The sequence below is a fragment of the Wickerhamomyces anomalus genome (assembly GCF_001661255.1).
Source record: "Wickerhamomyces anomalus NRRL Y-366-8 unplaced genomic scaffold WICANscaffold_8, whole genome shotgun sequence".
In the NCBI taxonomy this organism is placed as follows: Eukaryota; Fungi; Ascomycota; class Saccharomycetes; order Phaffomycetales; family Wickerhamomycetaceae; genus Hansenula; species Hansenula anomala.
The window spans coordinates 431,175-448,028 of NW_017567117.1; the positions used below are offsets into that span (position 1 = coordinate 431,175).

A 16,854-nucleotide genomic window follows, 5' to 3' on the forward strand; every position below is an offset into this window, starting at 1 on the left:
GATACCATTGTGTTTTTTTGCATTCCAATACTAACTTGTCTAGTTGTCTTGCTCCCCTGTGATCTTTTAATTAAACGTTTGTTTACTTCATTCTTCTATCAATCAACATATTCACAAAGGGCAACGCTATATGAATACTGTACATCCAAGTTTTTGAAATTCAACTACAAGTATCTTGATCCAAAGACATTAGGTGCTGCTTTCAATGGACGGTCGCTCTCAAAATGGTTTTTGTATTATAGGTGTTACAGACAAGGTTTTGCCAAATTGAATGATTCAGAATTTAAGTATAGTGAAGAAGAAGGTATCAAGGGGATTTGGATAACTTCACCTTGTCGATGTGCTAATGATACTGATTTTGACCTTGTTCTTTTCTATGTTCATGGTGGTGGGTTTATTCAAAGTTCACCTTGGTTTTATGTGGAGTTTTTGAATGTTGTGCTAGTTTGTTTACAAGAGCAAGGTTTCAAGAACCCAGCCATCTTTATTGTTGATTATCAGCAAGGAAATTTTAATGATGACCTTAGATACTTATCAGAAGCGTGGCAATATGTTCAATTGAAAGCTTCCAAAGCTCATTTAGTCTTATCTGGAGATGGCTCTGGTGGATTACTAGCATTGGCTTTGTTATTCCATATTGCATCACCATATAATTTCATTCCAATACCAGTAATAGGATTACAAAAACCTTCTGCATTGGTTTTAATATCACCGTGGACAAAGATGTACTATGAAGAAAAATCATATCCTGGAACTAGTGAAGATTTCATCAACTATGAAGTGATGAATAAATTATCAAAAGAATACATTGGAGAAGAACAATTTATTCAATTGAGGGAACAAATTGAACAGTTAAAGAAAGATGATTTGGAGAAAGAATCCTGCGATACTGATGATATTTTTGATCCAATAATTGATCATTACAGGAATCCAGGTTATTGTGAATCTTTAGATATTTGGCAAGAAGCCTTCCCCAGGTATGGTGCTTATATCACATGTGGAGATGAAGAGTATTTGAGAGATGAAATAACTGATTTGGCAGAAAGGATGAGTGTAGTTGGGAAGACCAAATTTGATCCTAGATCAAACCAAATACATTGTTGGCCAGTACTTACATTCTATACTGAAAGAATTGAAGAACTTCGTGAAGATGGGATTGAGTACATTTGTGGTATCATTAGTAGAATGTTACTCTGGAATACAGACACATTCTTTGAGCAAGGAGCCTTGGTTCCCGTAAAGATTGAATACTCATGAGAAACAATGCATTATTGTGTTTGAATTGTAGTGTATAAGTACAGCTTAGAGCACTGTTTAGTGTCCGGTTGACCCCTGTCAAGAAAATTCGCGGGCTGTAATTGAAAGGGAGAAGAACGATTTGTATTTACCAACTGGCCTTAAACAAGATTTGAAATCTCAACAAAACAACGCTCAATTGACAATAAAAAAAACCCCATTAAGTGTATAAAAAGTTGAAAGTCATGGTGGAAGTATCGCTTACTGTTGGTAAATTGGACGCTTCATTAGCATTGTTGTTGACAAAAGATCATCATTTAATTGAATTTCCAACAATCTTATTACCAGATGGTGTTAGTGCTGGATCTGTTGTTACAATCAAATGTGATCAAGATTTAGATGAAGAAGCTAAAGATAAGAATATATTTGAAGATGTTCAAGAACAAATTTTGGAAATGTTTGGTAAAAATGAACCAAAAGCTCCAATTTTAAAGATCAAGAATGTTACACAAACTAGTGCAGTTTTAGAATGGGAACAATTAGATCTTGGATCTGCTAATATTAAATCATTAACTTTATATAAAAACAATTCAAGATTGGGGCAAATTCCAAATCCTTTAGTTAATACAACGACAAAATTATCAGGTTTACCAGTTGATACACCATATGAATTTCATTTAAGATTAGATACAACTGCTGGTATTTATCAATCAGAACCAGTTAAATTGAGAACTCATAAAATGACTGATCTAAGTGGTATAACGGTATGTCTTGGTGAGATTGATCCAAAAGAAGGTATTACCCGTGAAGATATTGAAAGTTCATTAGCTAATATGGGTGCTAAACCATTACAAGATGAAGTTAAAGTTGATACTACACATTTCATATGTACTTTAGGTTTGGGTCCTCAATATAAAAAGGCATTAGATAATAACATTCCAGTTGTTAGACCTGAATGGTTAAAAGCTTCTGAAACTGAAAGAAGAATAATAGGTGTTAGAAATTTTTATCTTGATGCTGATCCACAAAATCTTGAGCAACATAGATTTAAGAAATCTGTTCCAAAAACTGAAACTGTTGCATCTGAAACTAATACACCTGAGGCATCTAATGAAACCAGCGTTCCAAAAGAAGTTGAACCACCAAAAGAGTTGGACCCACAACCTGAAGAAACTCCAAAAGATGATTTAGAAGATGTACCAATTGATTCAACTGAAAATGAAGAAACTGAAGTTAAACCAGACTCTACAGAAGCTACAGAAACTGAACAAGTTTCAAAAGAATCAGCAGATGTTGAACCAAAAGAACAAGAGACTGAAGTTAAACCAGAAGCTACAGAAACCGCGGAAACTGAACAAGTCACCTCTGAAGTTGAATCTAAAGGAGCTGTATCTACTGAACCTATTGCTGAAGAGAAAGTTGAAGTTTCAAATCCAAATGAATTGGAGTCTAAACAAGAAGGTCCAAGTGAACAGATAACTGAACCTGTTGAAAGTGTAACTGCTAGTGAAGAACCTGTTGTCCAAGAGTCTAAAGAAGAGTCTATAGAGGATCCAATTACAACAGAGGAACCTTCTGAGGAGCCAATTGCTACGCAAGAACCTATTGATGAACCTCTAGAAATTAATCCAACTTCAAAACCTCAAGAATCTGTGTTAGCAGAGGAAACTAAACCAATTGAGGAAACCAATGGTGATGAAGAACCAGTTGAAGGTGATGACGGCGAGGATGAAGATGAAGAAGTTGAAACAAATGGTGATGTTGAAACCAAAGAACAACAATCAACAGGAGGTGATGGATCATCAAAGAAGAAGAATAAAAAAAAGAACAAAAAAAAGAATAAGAAATGAAACAAACTAGATCCAAGTGTACTATTCTACAATAAAAATAATGAAAACAAATTCAATTTGTAGACCTACTTTTCTTGCTTTACAAAAACCTTCTATGACCTGCATTGTATTAAAAATTAATGTTTAAACCAAAAAAAACTCAAACTTCTAAGTAACCCTTTCGTAACGTTTCAAAAACATGACCCCCAATCATTCACCAAACAATCTTCTAACTCTTCTCAAGATTGAATCTTTTTCAGGATCATAAGGATGTTCTTTTGATGGAATTTCCAAAATTGCTGGGAACGCATTAGTAAAATTATCAACTTTAAATCTAATTTTTTCAGCAATATGTTGATTTATTAACAATATAGCAATATCATCTCTTTTCGTAACAAATTCTTCAAATGATTCATCAATTTGATCTTCAGTAGTTTTGGAATCCACAACGAAAAAATTTTTAGATTTTGAAGAATCATCAACTTGTCCAATCCCAGCTAGGAGCATCCCTGTTATGGTGTCTTCATCTCCTATCACTGCTAAGAGTGTTCTTTTCTTCTGGGCCTCTGACATTTGTGGATTAATCCAATTGGATATATAAAGGTCTAATACGTTAATTAACAACTCTTGAATTTTGGCAGCCCCCAATTTTCGAACAATTTGAAATTTACCCTCCAACAAGTTCAACTGTTTTTCGCGAATGTATATTGTACTGATCTTTTGGTTTTTTCATCTTTAAAGCACCAAGTATCTAAAGCCAAAGGGTGAAGGGTATCATAATGTTGAGTTGTACAAGTCGATTAGGTCGTACTCCCATCAGACTATTCAGCACCACCTCTGTAACCCTCAGTGGTCATTCCAAATGGTCCACTATTAAGCATGATAAGGCTAAGAATGATGCAGAAAAGAATAGAGTTGCAAATAAATTTGCAAATGCTATAGCGGTTGCAGCAAAGTGTATGTAAAGAGCATATCGAGTGGTGTTAGAGTACTAATAGTTTTTTAGTGGGTGGTCCAGATCCTGGAGCAAATTTCAGATTAGCTACTGCAATTGAACAAGCTTCTAAAAACAATGTTACCAAGAAAGTTATAGAGTTTGCAATCAAGAGAGGGACAGGTAATACTGGGGAGAAATCGAATGTTGAGAGTGCTACATATGAAGGGATTGGTCCCGGTGGAGTTTCATTTATTGTGGAGTCATTAACAGATAATAAAGCTAGAACTATTAGTTTAGTTCGTTCAGTTTTCTCCAAATATAGTGGATCTTTATCACCAACGTTGTTTCAATTTGATAGGAAAGGGTTGATAGTTATCGAGAAGGAGGATCATGAATTTGATTCAGTTTTTGAAAAAATGATTGATTTTGGAGTTGAGGATATTGAAGAGATTGAAGATGGTGATGTTTTCGAAATTATAACGAGTCCTAATGATACGAGTAAGATTGCAGATTTGATTAAACAGGAGTATAAAGTTAAAGAGTTGGGGATTGTTTATATTCCAAAAGAGGATATGATGGTTGAGATAAGTGATGAGGAAGTTAAAGAGAAGTATGAAAAATTTATTAAAATGTTGGAAGATATAAGTGATGTTACAGATTATTATACCAATTTAAAAGAATAGAGAATCAAGATAATTGTACATAGATAGCATTCTTTTAAAAAAATTCATTTATTTAAAATTAAAACCAATGAAATAATCTCTGAACCTTTCAATTTCTTATATGAAGGGAATAGAATCCTCATAGTTTGTAATAATCTTCTTGTTGTTTTTTTTGAATATACTAATAATTGTGTTGTTGTTGTAATAAATAATGCAATACAAAAAAGACCCCTTCTCATCTCATCTTACTAGAATTTTTCTAATCAGATTTTTTAACTTCTTCATCTTTTTTCAAATATTGACTTAAATCATCACTTTGTTGTCTTGGATTTCTAGTTAATCTTAAAGAACCATCATAAGCCAATTTTTTATAAGTGAAGAATCCAGCAGAAGCAACAGCAACACCCATAGCAACAAATAATGGGGTCAATTCTAATGGGATGTTAAAACCACCTTTTTTCTAAATTGGAGTTAGTAAAGGAGATATGATATGGACATCACAGTTTTCTGGAGGTTGTTGAAATTAGACCAGAAAAACAGGATTATTGTAATTCATACATACAGAAGCATTTAATAAAACTCTTGAAGCTCTCATTTTTATATGTTTTGAAATATATTTGATGAAATTCAATGCAATGGTGTTAGTTTTATCATGATCTTATTTTTTTTTCCTTTGCCTGGTTATTGAACGACATTTTTGAACTTCGCGAATTCTCAGTAAAAAAAAATTAAAAAAAAAATTCGCACCAATTGTTTTAAATTTGGTTGGCTGAGGTAGACTTCCCAAAGGGGAAGTGAAAGTGTACAACTAGGAAAAGTAATTCTATAAGTACATTCTATTACAACTCCATTATTGCAGTTTTAATTAATTCATAACTCCACCAACTAACAGCCATTGAGGGTATAACTTTAAACAAGTTAGCAGTCAGGCCTTTATAAGCACCTTTTATACCTTCAGTTTTAAAAATTGTTACCAAGGCATCACCAACACTTGTATATTTGAAACCTAATTCATTTTGACCCATTGTTAGTACTTGGAATCTTCTTCTTAATAAATCAAAGGGGTAAGTTAAAGTTTGAGCCACTCCTCCAGCAATTGCACCTAATAATAATTTGGTAGTTGATGAAGAATTTGGTATTAATTCTTTCAATTGTTCATAAACTGCGAAATTTATAGCCACGTAGGGTGCAACACCTAAAGTTGTTGGCCAAATACCTCTATATAATGACCAAAATCCACCTTCATTTTGATATATATGGATTAAAGATTTAATAAAACCTGGAGGTTTTTCAAAAGCATCAATTTTAGATTTTTTCAATTTGGATAAATTTGCAGTTTGTATTGATAATCTTGTTCTTACAAGATCCAAAGGATAAGTCACAACAACACTTGCCGTACCACAAATCCCACCAGCTATTAATCTTTGATAATTATTCAATTCAAATTGATCAGGTTTTAACAGATATAGTTTAATTTTTTGATAAACATAAAACTGTACAGCACTATAAGGGAATATCCTTATACAATTCAATCCATTACCTCTAAATAAACCTTTTATACCTTCATCTTTCCACATTTGTGCAATGGTTTGGAAAATCCCATGTTTATAAGTAGCATGGCCTGGGCCTTGTAATTGATATAAAATTTTAGCTCTTTCAAAAGGTGAAACGACAGTTCTTGATATAGCACCGGCGAATCCACCACTTATGAAAGATGCTGATGAATCTTTTTTGATGAATAGGATAGTTTGGTCATAGTTTGGTAAGAGTTCAGTCATGGAGGGAGTGGCATGTAGGTGGTTAAAGTTGAAATCTGGGGTATATGGATGGTGTATATTTTCGATGATGGTGAAATTTTTTTTTGTTTTTCGTGGGTGTATGAAAATTTGTAATTAAATTTTGAGCCGGTGGTTAATTGAATGACGACATTGGAGAGATTAGATAGAGCAATTGAAATGAGGTGATTGAATTGGCCGGGGGTAATTAAAGTGTTAGGCTCATGGCTCATGGCTCATAGGCTCATGGGCTGACGTTAGGCTGAGAGGGAGCAAGTTCCATAAGTCCAAGAGTGTTATGTAATCCGGGGTAGTTGAGTCATAGAAGAGGTAGAATTAGATAGATAATGGATAGATATTAGAGATACAATAGAATAGATTGAAAGATAGATTAATAGATGATAAATCAATAGATGATAGAATAATAGAATAGATTGATTGATAATAGATAAACCATTGATAGAATATACCCTACTTTACTCTAACTGATTATATGATCACCTCCCCCTTGTCCCTGCCATTTCTCTCTGGTGATCGTTCCACATTAGCCCTTGACACCTCTTGACAGCTGATCCGGACAGCCGTTGCACAACCACATTCCAATTATATAAACCATCACAGAACCCATCAATTGATTGATTCTATTCTTTATCATTATCACTATCACTATCACTATCAATATCAATCACAATGGTCCAAATCCTAAAACTTAAAAACTTCACAACTGCTGCAAGAATTAAACTACCAATAAACAACTACACAACAATCCATCCTATAAGATGCTTAGCCCTAAGTGCTACAAACAACTCTTTTAGATTGATTAATAAAGAGTCTCAAATCCCTCAAGATCAATCAACTTCATCAACTTCGTTTGATCGTCCAACTGTTTATTCTGATGGTGAAGTGGAAACTGCAGGTCCAGTTGTTAGATTATAAGGAATTTATGGAAATAATTAGAGGAATGAAAAGTTGATGACATTATCCCACTGGGTTTTGGGTAATGGTCGTTATATATATTGGAACATTTAAAGTTGGTTTAATTTGATGTCGTTTTGGGTTGGTTTTTTATACTCTCTTTTGCTTGAGGCATTGCAAATATATGAATTTATGATTAACCTTTATAGTAGATTTTAAGACGAACTAGATACGATTAGTCTCTTGAAGTGTTTAACCTCGGCTATTTAAAAGACACTACTTAAATCATCATATTCATATCTTATTCATCAATGCACATAATCATACCTCACCCCATCAATACTCCCACCATTCATACTAACATTAACATACTTCTTAAACAAATTCTTATCCCTAATCAAAACACCTGCACTTTCTTTATTCAATGGATCATTCCCATTAGGTTCCAAAAATAAAAATAACAATCCAACCAATATACTATTCAAATTTAGCACTGGGGACCAATCCTCCCTTAGGATATTCAAACAGATATTCCCATCAAGATCAATATTTGGATGATATATCTTATTTAAACATTTAACTTTTGGTGCATCAATTGGGAAATTATTATTAATTGTCATTTGAAATTTGAAAATACCAAATTTATAAAAACCTTCATCAGGTTTAATTATTATTTCAAATTGCATCTTGGAGGAATCTAATTGTTTGAACTGGATCGTTGGTGGGATGTCTAATGATTTTAAATCTTTTTCAATTCTTAATTGAGCTGGTGTTGGTTTATCATTTGATAAATAATTTGTGTTATTGGTATTTGAATCTTTTAATTCTTCTTGTTTCTTCTTTTGAAGAGATCTTAGTTTCAACTAATCAATATGTTAATAAATATCCAATCATAATAATCTTCAATACTAACCATTTTGTTATAACTCCTCTATTCTCTTCTTTCCCAATTGTTGTATTCGCCATTCAAACACCTCTCAAAATTCCAAAAAAAAAACATCACCACTAGGTTTGAAGCCCTGGCCAAAATCCGCGGCTTACGTAAAAAAATATTGAGGACCACGAGATTCGAACTCGCGCATCCGTAGATATCAGAGTATTTTCTAATTTCCTGAGAAATTGAAACCTAAATCTGACGCCTTAACCACTCGGCCAAGCCCTCTTTGATAACGAAGTCTTCTGGCATCCCATTTGACTAGTCATTTATGTGCCGCTATTTCACGTGACTAATAATTACCATATTTGGTAATGGTTATGTGTTGATGGGTAAAAAGATACCTACGTATTTTGGAAAATAAACATGTCAACATGATCAAGACGATAATATTTGAACAGTTTATAACCAAAAATGTCTGATGAATTACTATCAATGTTCTTTGACGATGAATTCGTCCCTCATGCTTATCTTGATGCCTTTTTCTCAAATGATTTGAGTTCTACAAATTTGAAAAATTCTTCAAATATTCAATCACTTCAACATCGTTCATCATTATTATTATCAAATCTTGATTTTTTAACTAATGAATTAACAAATGATTTAGAATCCAAAATAGATAAACTATACAATTCAAATTCAATCATATCATATAGTTATAACAACAATAACAATAATGAAACAAGTACAAGTAAATTGAAACCAACTTCAAGATTAGAATATTATATAGATTCTTTATTAATTTCAATCCAATCATTAAATGAAATAATAGAATCAATTCAACATAAAATCAATTCAATTAAATCAAATTCAACAACCACTTCAGAAACGGTACAAACTTTAATAAATTTATTAATTTCCAAAACAAACTTATTCAAAGTTTTAAAATTTCTTGAATTGATTAAATCAATAGTTGACATTTCTCATGATGATACAACATCATCAATACCAACAACAAACAAATTCGCACCAACCACATCCTCCAAATCAACATCTTCAAACACACCAGAGATTATAATAACCCCAACTGAATTCCAAAATTCTTTAAATATTTTAAAAGATACAATTCAAGAACAATTTCTATTAAAATCTGCCAAAGAGTTGGAAAATCAAATTGATTTAGAATTTTTATCAAAAGTCAATAATTTTATAAACTTATTACCAATTTTTAAGAATTTGAATAGTTCAGGCATGGGGTTTTTCAATATTTATAATGATTTTGTTAAAAAAATTTCAAAATCAAAACAAGATTATTTAAATGGTAAAAAAATTGATGATTATGAAGATGATGAATTGTTTAAACAGGTTTTAAATTAAAAAGGGTGTATAATATGTACAGAAAGGAATCAATAAGTTTATTCAAAATAATGTTCATTTCTTAAAAATTAAATAAATTGCAAGCTGTACGAAATCAAAAATCATATATAATACATATCATAAAACAAAAAAATAGGATACTGTCAATCATGGATGTTCCATTGAATTATTCTTTGAACCTGAAGCTAATGGTGACCATCCAGCAACCGCACCACCAACAACTGTAGGGACCATAGTTAATGCAGATATTGTATGATAACTATCAACCATTGTAGAATCATCTGAAGTGTTATCAATTGATGAATTTGATCTTGATCTTCTCCATTTTTGATAAATGTTTATTGGGTTTAATTCATTTGAACCATCATGATCTTTAACATACAAGATATCTTTATTAATTTTTTGGAATGTTGGAACATTTGCATAAAATAATGGATCATCTTCTTCATCATCATGTAATTTAATTTTTCTATTGTTTTTTTTACCACCCCAAAATTTCATCCATTTAAAACTTGCAATATATTCAAATTTTTTAAATGCACGAGTTGGGAAAATTTTAATAACCCATTCATCTGGTATAATTCTAATAACAACACCCCATGGTAATGATAACATCCCACAAATAATTGCAGTGCCCCACATTGCTCCACTTTGTCTAACAACTGAAAATGCAGTACCCCCAACAAACATAATCATAACTTGAACACCACCAATTAATCCTGCAATTGCTAAAAAATACCAATTTCTAAATAAATCTTGGAAAAAATTTAAATTTTGCATTGATATACGATCACGAACATTAGAAATTCCATCACCTTCACCTAATTTCCTTGTAACCCATAATTTGAAAAATTGTAACCAAACAAATGTATTAAAAGTTAATGCATCCAATTCTGTTTGTTGATGAGTTGTTATATCTTGATTTGGGAAAAAAATTTGTGCACCAGCAAAATGTAAAGTTAATGTTATAATCAGTTGTAATAAACTTTGTCCAATAATCATCTTCCATGTGGAAACTGCAATTAATGGTTGTTTACGTCCATCAGGTTTCCTATCCAATATATTAGCATCTGGTTTATCTGTAGCTAATGCTAATGCAGCTAACGTATCCATAATTAAATTAACCCATAATAATTGCACAGCTGTTAAAACAGATTTACCTTCACTTGATGCAACAGCAGAAACAAATGTCAGCACAACAGCAGTAATATTAACAGTTAATTGAAATTGAATAAATTTTTTAATAGAAATCGAAACACATCTCCCCCATTTAATAGCATTAACAATTGCTGCAAAATCATCAGTCATTAAAATAATATCAGAAGCTTCTCTTGCCACTTCAGTACCTGAAATACCCATTGAAAACCCAACATCTGCTAATTTTAAAGCTGGTGCATCATTTGTACCATCACCAGTAACTGCAACAACTTCACCTTGTTTTTTCAAAGTTTCCACTAAAATTCTTTTATCTTCAGGTGATGATCTTGCTAAAACTTTTAAATTTGGTACAATTTTAAATCTTTCCTTTTTAGATAATTTTCTGAAAATTGGGCCCTCCATACAAGCCATCTTATCATTAATTGAATCTTCAGTTAAAATACCACAACTCAAACTAATAGCTCTAGCTGTAGTTATATTATCACCTGTAACCATACGAACTGTAACACCAGCTCTTTGGCATTGTTCCACTGCATCTTTAACACCTGGACGTAGTGGATCTTTAATACCAACAATACCATCTAAAACTAAACCAAAATCTTCATCTGAATTATTTATAACAATATTTGGAACTGATGATGAATTGGATAATGGGAATTCTATAACATCACCTAGTAATAATTCAGGATCAGCTTCTGATGGATCTTTTTCAGATTGTAAAAATTTTGGAGGCCATGATGATTCTATTTCAAAATCTTTATGAGCTAATGAAATTGTTCTAAGTGCCATTTCTGCATAAGAATTAATCTTTGAATATAGTTCATCTTGAGAATCTTTATCAATTTTAACAATTGAAGAATTTTCATCATATTTGAACCCACATCTTCCAAATACTAATTCAGCTGCACCTTTAACATAAAATCTATATTTGTTGGAATTTGTGAATTTAACAACAATACCACCCCATTTTCTTGAACTTTCAAATTGTATAACTTGAACAATAGATTCAATACCTAATAAAGTTGGATCATTTCTTAAATTGGTTAAATTTGATTCATTTCTCATCCCTAATGATCTATCAGCTAATGATAATAATGCAGTTTCAGTTTTACTTCCAAGGTAAGGTTCATGAATCATACTATCTTGTAAAATTGATGGTTTTTTAGTTTTTTTAGACCACCAATGTCTTTTCTTTGGAATCATGAATGGATTTTCATTACTATCTTGTTCTTTGTTTTCAAAAGATGTTGAATTTAATGAAATATTGGTTAAAAGTGCCAATTTTAAATCTTTTGATAATTTCAATTCACTTGATTTCGAAATAGTAGAATGAGCATTATCATCAAATTCTAATCCTGAAACATTACCATTCACAACCTTCATTCTATTCTCAGTCAAAGTACCAGTTTTATCAGAACAAACAGCAGTTGCATTACCCATGATTTCACAAGCTCTTAAAACTCTAACAAGATTTGCATCTTTAGCCATTCTGGTTGTGGCAAATGCTAAAGCTAACGTTACAGCTAATGGTAAACCTTCAGGAACAGCAACAACAACAATTGTGATTGCAGTAATGACAATATCTAAGAATTTTGAACCTTTTTGAGCAGGTGTCAAATCATTATAAGGTTTCCCTTCAGGCAAATCAGCCAAGAATCTGCAAAAAACAACAATAAATAAAATCAAAGCAGCTAATAAACCATATTTGGTTATACCATCAGCCAAATTGTTCAAGCGAGCTTGTAAAGGAGTAACTTCAGGTTCAATTTTTAATGATTCCATAGTACGACCATGAATAGAATTTGGTCCCACGGCAGTAACCATTGCCTTACCAACACCTTCTAATAATCTTGACCCAGAAATTAAATAAGGATCAGGAACACCTTTTGTACCAATATCAACATCATGATTTGGGAATTTCTCATCATAGATTTTCAGAGCACGATCAATTGCCAATTTATGAATAGTATGAGATTCACCAGTTAAAGCACTTTCATCACATTCACAATTTCCTTGGATCAAAACAGCATCTGCAGGCATTATATCACCAGTTTGTAAAGTTAAAATATCACCAACTAATAAATCAAAAATTGAAATCACTTGTTCATAACCGCTACGGATAATTGTGATTTCACGATTATCCTTCTTATTATTCAATTTGGCAAATTGTAATTCCTTTTGGTAATCATTAGCAGCACCAACTAGAACCACAATCAAAACTGCAATTATGATTGCCACACCTTCAACCCATTCAACTTTTGGTATTTCATTACCTTCAGGGTCATATTCTGGAGGTTGGCCAAATGTTTCATATAAACCTAATGCAAATGAAACCACAGCGGCAACAGATAACAATATCAACACTTTATCGTGTAAAGCTTCCCAAGCCAACTCGAAAAAGGATTTTGGTTTCTTTTCTGGTAATTGATTTATACCAAAATGTTTAGTTCTATCATCTAAGTCTGGTAATGAAGAGTCTAACCCAGTTTTTGGACTTGATTTTAAAGCTTGATAAAAATTTGTAGAATCATTTTTGAATAATTTTTGGAAAAACTTGATGGATTTTGGATCTTGAAGTTCATTTAAATCATCTATATCTATATTAAATGAGCTTGTTGAAGTTTTTTGAGGACGTAATGATCTTGAAGTTGTAATTCTTGATATGCTATGGAAGGCGCTATTATTGCCTTGATTGTTGTTGTGATGTCTAAATGAGTTTGATTCATGAGACTTTACTGGAGATAATTCAATCATATTGTCCTCTTGTTCATTGTAATGTGTTTTCAAGTTTGGATTTACTGATAATTTAGACATACTGACTATTATAATATTATCAGCTTTATAATTGCATACTTATCACAAGTATATAAACGTACCCACAAAATGGAGCACTGTAGTTGATGCCTTTCTTGATGATTCAATTATCGGCCAAGTTTCCTGAATAATTCTCTTGGTGTAGCTGATCTTATTCTCTTGATAATATCTGAATTCAGGGCTGTGGTAAAAACCGTGCACACTTGAAGTTGTATTATTTGACCTGGGCTTTTGATGATGATAAGTTAATGGTGATGAAATCTTTCAAAGCTCAACTAACCTAACGAAACGAATTTTGAAAGCAAGCGCAATACTTCTGAAATTTCTTTTGAGTGATCAAAGTAGATTGTGACTTTGAACAATTAGCCTCTTTGCCCTTGTAAGTGATGTATGAATATGATCTAAATCTTGTCTAGTTCAACTTGAAGTGCAGAAGTACCCTTTGATAAATACCAGAATCAAGCTTGATGAAAGCCGTGAACAACCTGAGCAAGCAGCAGAGATAGGTACAACAATTACAGATTTCCAGATTAAAAATCAGTCTCACCGACTTGGGTAATTGTAGGTGTATGCTTCTAATTAGTTTACCTTTTCCACTCGCCATAGCACTGCCTTCTTTTTCAATTGTTGCCTTTTCCCACGCAAAAGAAGCGAAAAACACGAAGTGTGGTACACTCCAAGCTTCACTTCTTGAACAATCTTTATGTTTCAGTATCAGGGAGATAACATGATACTTGTTAATGGGTTACTCTACACGCTTAGACCCAGGTTCTTTGATTGAGCTTGTGCTGATGCTTTGTCAATTTGAACATATACAATATGTCGGCCGGTTTGAACCCTGAATCAAGCTCATCGCAGTGTACTGCTCCTAAAATCTAACCCCGACAACGCCAGGGTTCTTTTCCGAGAAGACATCCAGCCCCCAGCGGAAACTCTAGGCAGAACAGTGTAGGCAGCTTTCGCGGGTACGCTACTGAAAAAAATTTGAAAATTCACAAACTAATTCGGTGATGTACTGAACATTACGAGTACTAAATCATCACATCATTTTGGGGTAAACTGGAAGGCGATGGAGGCTGTGGATCCATCGAATAGCCATGATTCAAGAGTACCGATCAGTATCATAGCTGGAAAAGCCCTCGTGTTCAATTTGGATGTCATTAAATCATTACGCTCCCTTGGTATAGGCGGTGTTTTATCAGGTACTTTACCAACTGCTCCTCAGCAAAACATCTTTTTAGGTATACCTTTGCAATTGATGGTAGAAGAAGTGATATGGTTGGTCACTAAAGGGTATGCTTATTTGATTCCTGACGAGAAACTCATAAAAGAATTGGTTGATGATTTGGATGAAGAGGATATTAAAAGTATTCAATATGAACGAGCTATTGGATTTCAATCACAAAAAGAACAAAAATTAAACCAATTAAATGATAAACTAAACTCCTTAAAGAAAAAGGTTCAGAAAACTCCACCTAGTGATGCTTTGATAACTCAGAGTTTGTTTGTAAACATTTATGATGATTCAAACTCATTGCCAAATAACACATTGTTAAAGTCAATCTATGCAAAAGACATCAAACTTCAAAAGAGGTTATTGGAATCATTGAATTATGATCGTCTCAACTATCTGATTTTCGATTATTTGAAATCTAAGGAATATTTTCTAGCTCCAGGTTTGAGATTTGGTGGTAAATTTATCGGTTATCCAGGTGATCCGCTTAGGTACCATGCTCATTTGATAATCAACGCTGTTGGTTGGGATCAAGATATCGGTTTAATGAATATTGTTAATGGAGGAAGATTAGCCACCGGTGTCAAAAAAGTCTGGCTGATTGGAAGTGAAAATAATGATATGGATATTGACAAAGACGATGGGGAAGTTGTATGTTTCTCTGTTGAATGGGCAGGGTTTGGTTGAAGAGGTTAATGAACACAATTACTTTGCCTTGCAGCTTCCCGCCTTCAATCATTGTTAAAGCGAGGTCAGAGGCTCTCAATAGGTTGTTAGATTATTTTCAAAAGTTGAGGATGAATGCTTCACCAGCTATATTTTCTGGACATGTATTCGGTGACTTCTTTCAACCATGCTCTCAATGGTAAGGACAAAGTACATGTGGATCAAACACTTTTCGACAATTGTTGAATCGTTTTACCTAGTGTTTATTCAAAGTTCGTATACAATAATGACATTGACGAGATTTAATTAATACGTAGTCCATGTACACACAATATCTGTCATTAAGGGCGTTAAGATCCGGATTACTTAATATTCTTAAGTATATACATCTTTAAAGCTCTATTTAGCCACCAGGCACTCCAAAAACTCCAGGAAACTATCATTGGGGCTAAAACCCATCCAAAGAAGAAGTTGGAAGTTAGTTAAACAACAATCAGTTACAAATTAATTTTTTAGCTAATTTTTCAAAAGTTTATGAACCACTATTTATCAAATTTACAAAACAAACAAAGCCTTCTAAAACAAAAAAAATTAAAACTTCATATAATGAAATAAAAAGTATACCATAAGAAATAGGAGTGCTTTTATGTTTAGATGAGTACATAAAATTACTAAGTTTGTATACAAAAGTTTTGAATAAAACGACATCAAAAATTTGATGTGGCCCAACCAGAAAAGATGGTGTAAACTTTCAGCAGATTTTAAGGTTGAACTTTCGGGCGTGTAGCGCAGTTGGTAGCGCGTTTGCCTTGCAAGCAAAAGGTCATCGGTTCGACTCCGGTCTCGTCCAAACTTATTTTTTTGCAAAATTTTCAATGGGCGAAACCTGAATCTTCTATATGGAACGAAATAAAGAACTACCTAAGGATAATATATCCTCTACAGATCCTCCAGGATCTTCTACCAACTTGAATGGTGCAGAAAGCACTGTTCCTCATCAATCTAGCCACTCCGAAGCTCAAGCTGAAGGAAGAAAACAATCACCAGAAAATCATCAAAAAAACCAAAAAAATGAAGAAAAAAATGAAAAAAGCAAATAAAAATGTCAATCCTGAATCAGAAAATATTAAAAAAACACAAAAAAATGAAGAAAATAGTGAAAAAACACAAAAAAATGGTCAAAATACTTCCAATGATGATAACATCAATTCGTCGGACAAAAAAAATCAACAACCGGGTAAACCTGGTGCTAATGGTACTAGTAATACAACTAGTTGGGCTCAAATTGTTGGAGAAACAAATAACAAAACAGTCGAATCTATGAAAAATGATTTTACTAAAGGAGATCACTCTCCACAGATGGAAAAAGAATTTCGT

The 16,854-nt window shown here is 32.8% G+C and overlaps 10 protein-coding genes and 2 non-coding genes across 12 annotated transcripts; 6 read left to right on the forward strand and 6 right to left on the reverse strand.

Annotated features, from left to right (window-relative positions):
• Nucleotides 1-6: 6 nt before the first annotated feature.
• WICANDRAFT_36992 (uncharacterized protein) lies at nucleotides 7-1,257 on the forward strand (the record flags this gene model as incomplete). Its single annotated transcript, XM_019182501.1, has 1 exon — nucleotides 7-1,257. A coding segment is annotated over one exon (1,251 nt), but the record flags the coding sequence as incomplete, so codon positions are not given.
• Nucleotides 1,258-1,481: 224 nt separating this feature from the next.
• Nucleotides 1,482-2,249, forward strand: WICANDRAFT_18838 (uncharacterized protein; the record flags this gene model as incomplete). Its single annotated transcript, XM_019180808.1, has 1 exon — nucleotides 1,482-2,249. A coding segment is annotated over one exon (768 nt), but the record flags the coding sequence as incomplete, so codon positions are not given.
• A 1,026-nt stretch (nucleotides 2,250-3,275) lies between these two features.
• Nucleotides 3,276-3,638, reverse strand: VMA7 (H(+)-transporting V1 sector ATPase subunit F; the record flags this gene model as incomplete). Its single annotated transcript, XM_019182462.1, has 1 exon — nucleotides 3,276-3,638. The coding sequence occupies one exon, from the start codon at nucleotides 3,636-3,638 to the stop codon at nucleotides 3,276-3,278; it is 363 nt and encodes a 120-aa protein (XP_019036129.1).
• A 185-nt stretch (nucleotides 3,639-3,823) lies between these two features.
• Nucleotides 3,824-4,685, forward strand: DPC29 (post-initiation translation factor DPC29; the record flags this gene model as incomplete). The annotated part of the gene is made up of 2 exons (XM_019182840.1): nucleotides 3,824-4,022; nucleotides 4,072-4,685. Exons 1-2 carry the CDS (start codon nucleotides 3,845-3,847, stop codon nucleotides 4,683-4,685), a joined length of 792 nt encoding a protein of 263 aa, XP_019036130.1. The 5' UTR covers nucleotides 3,824-3,844.
• A 238-nt stretch (nucleotides 4,686-4,923) lies between these two features.
• On the reverse strand, nucleotides 4,924-5,259 carry MRA1 (Mra1p; the record flags this gene model as incomplete). Its single annotated transcript, XM_019183988.1, has 2 exons — nucleotides 4,924-5,124; nucleotides 5,227-5,259. 2 exons carry the CDS (start codon nucleotides 5,257-5,259, stop codon nucleotides 4,924-4,926), a joined length of 234 nt encoding a protein of 77 aa, XP_019036131.1.
• Nucleotides 5,260-5,503: 244 nt separating this feature from the next.
• MRX21 (Mrx21p) lies at nucleotides 5,504-6,442 on the reverse strand (the record flags this gene model as incomplete). Its single annotated transcript, XM_019183989.1, has 1 exon — nucleotides 5,504-6,442. One exon carries the CDS (start codon nucleotides 6,440-6,442, stop codon nucleotides 5,504-5,506), a length of 939 nt encoding a protein of 312 aa, XP_019036132.1.
• A 687-nt stretch (nucleotides 6,443-7,129) lies between these two features.
• WICANDRAFT_65806 (uncharacterized protein) lies at nucleotides 7,130-7,593 on the forward strand (the record flags this gene model as incomplete). Its single annotated transcript, XM_019183990.1, has 2 exons — nucleotides 7,130-7,363; nucleotides 7,567-7,593. The coding sequence occupies 2 exons, from the start codon at nucleotides 7,130-7,132 to the stop codon at nucleotides 7,591-7,593; spliced, it is 261 nt and encodes an 86-aa protein (XP_019036133.1).
• A 69-nt stretch (nucleotides 7,594-7,662) lies between these two features.
• UBC12 (NEDD8-conjugating protein UBC12) lies at nucleotides 7,663-8,594 on the reverse strand (the record flags this gene model as incomplete). The annotated part of the gene is made up of 2 exons (XM_019186035.1): nucleotides 7,663-8,217; nucleotides 8,592-8,594. The coding sequence occupies 2 exons, from the start codon at nucleotides 8,592-8,594 to the stop codon at nucleotides 7,663-7,665; spliced, it is 558 nt and encodes a 185-aa protein (XP_019036134.1).
• WICANDRAFT_t147 lies at nucleotides 8,408-8,516 on the reverse strand. The gene has a single exon. It is a non-coding gene; the product is annotated as a tRNA-Leu (tRNA).
• A 906-nt stretch (nucleotides 8,595-9,500) lies between the features above and the next one.
• Nucleotides 9,501-13,577, reverse strand: PMC1 (calcium-transporting ATPase PMC1; the record flags this gene model as incomplete). Its single annotated transcript, XM_019180351.1, has 2 exons — nucleotides 9,501-13,404; nucleotides 13,495-13,577. 2 exons carry the CDS (start codon nucleotides 13,575-13,577, stop codon nucleotides 9,753-9,755), a joined length of 3,735 nt encoding a protein of 1,244 aa, XP_019036135.1. The 3' UTR covers nucleotides 9,501-9,752.
• A 1,126-nt stretch (nucleotides 13,578-14,703) lies between these two features.
• SEN34 (tRNA splicing endonuclease subunit SEN34) lies at nucleotides 14,704-15,498 on the forward strand (the record flags this gene model as incomplete). Its single annotated transcript, XM_019180665.2, has 1 exon — nucleotides 14,704-15,498. A coding segment is annotated over one exon (795 nt), but the record flags the coding sequence as incomplete, so codon positions are not given.
• Nucleotides 15,499-16,254: 756 nt separating this feature from the next.
• Nucleotides 16,255-16,327, forward strand: WICANDRAFT_t146. Its single transcript has one exon. It is a non-coding gene; the product is annotated as a tRNA-Ala (tRNA).
• Nucleotides 16,328-16,854: the final 527 nt, after the last annotated feature.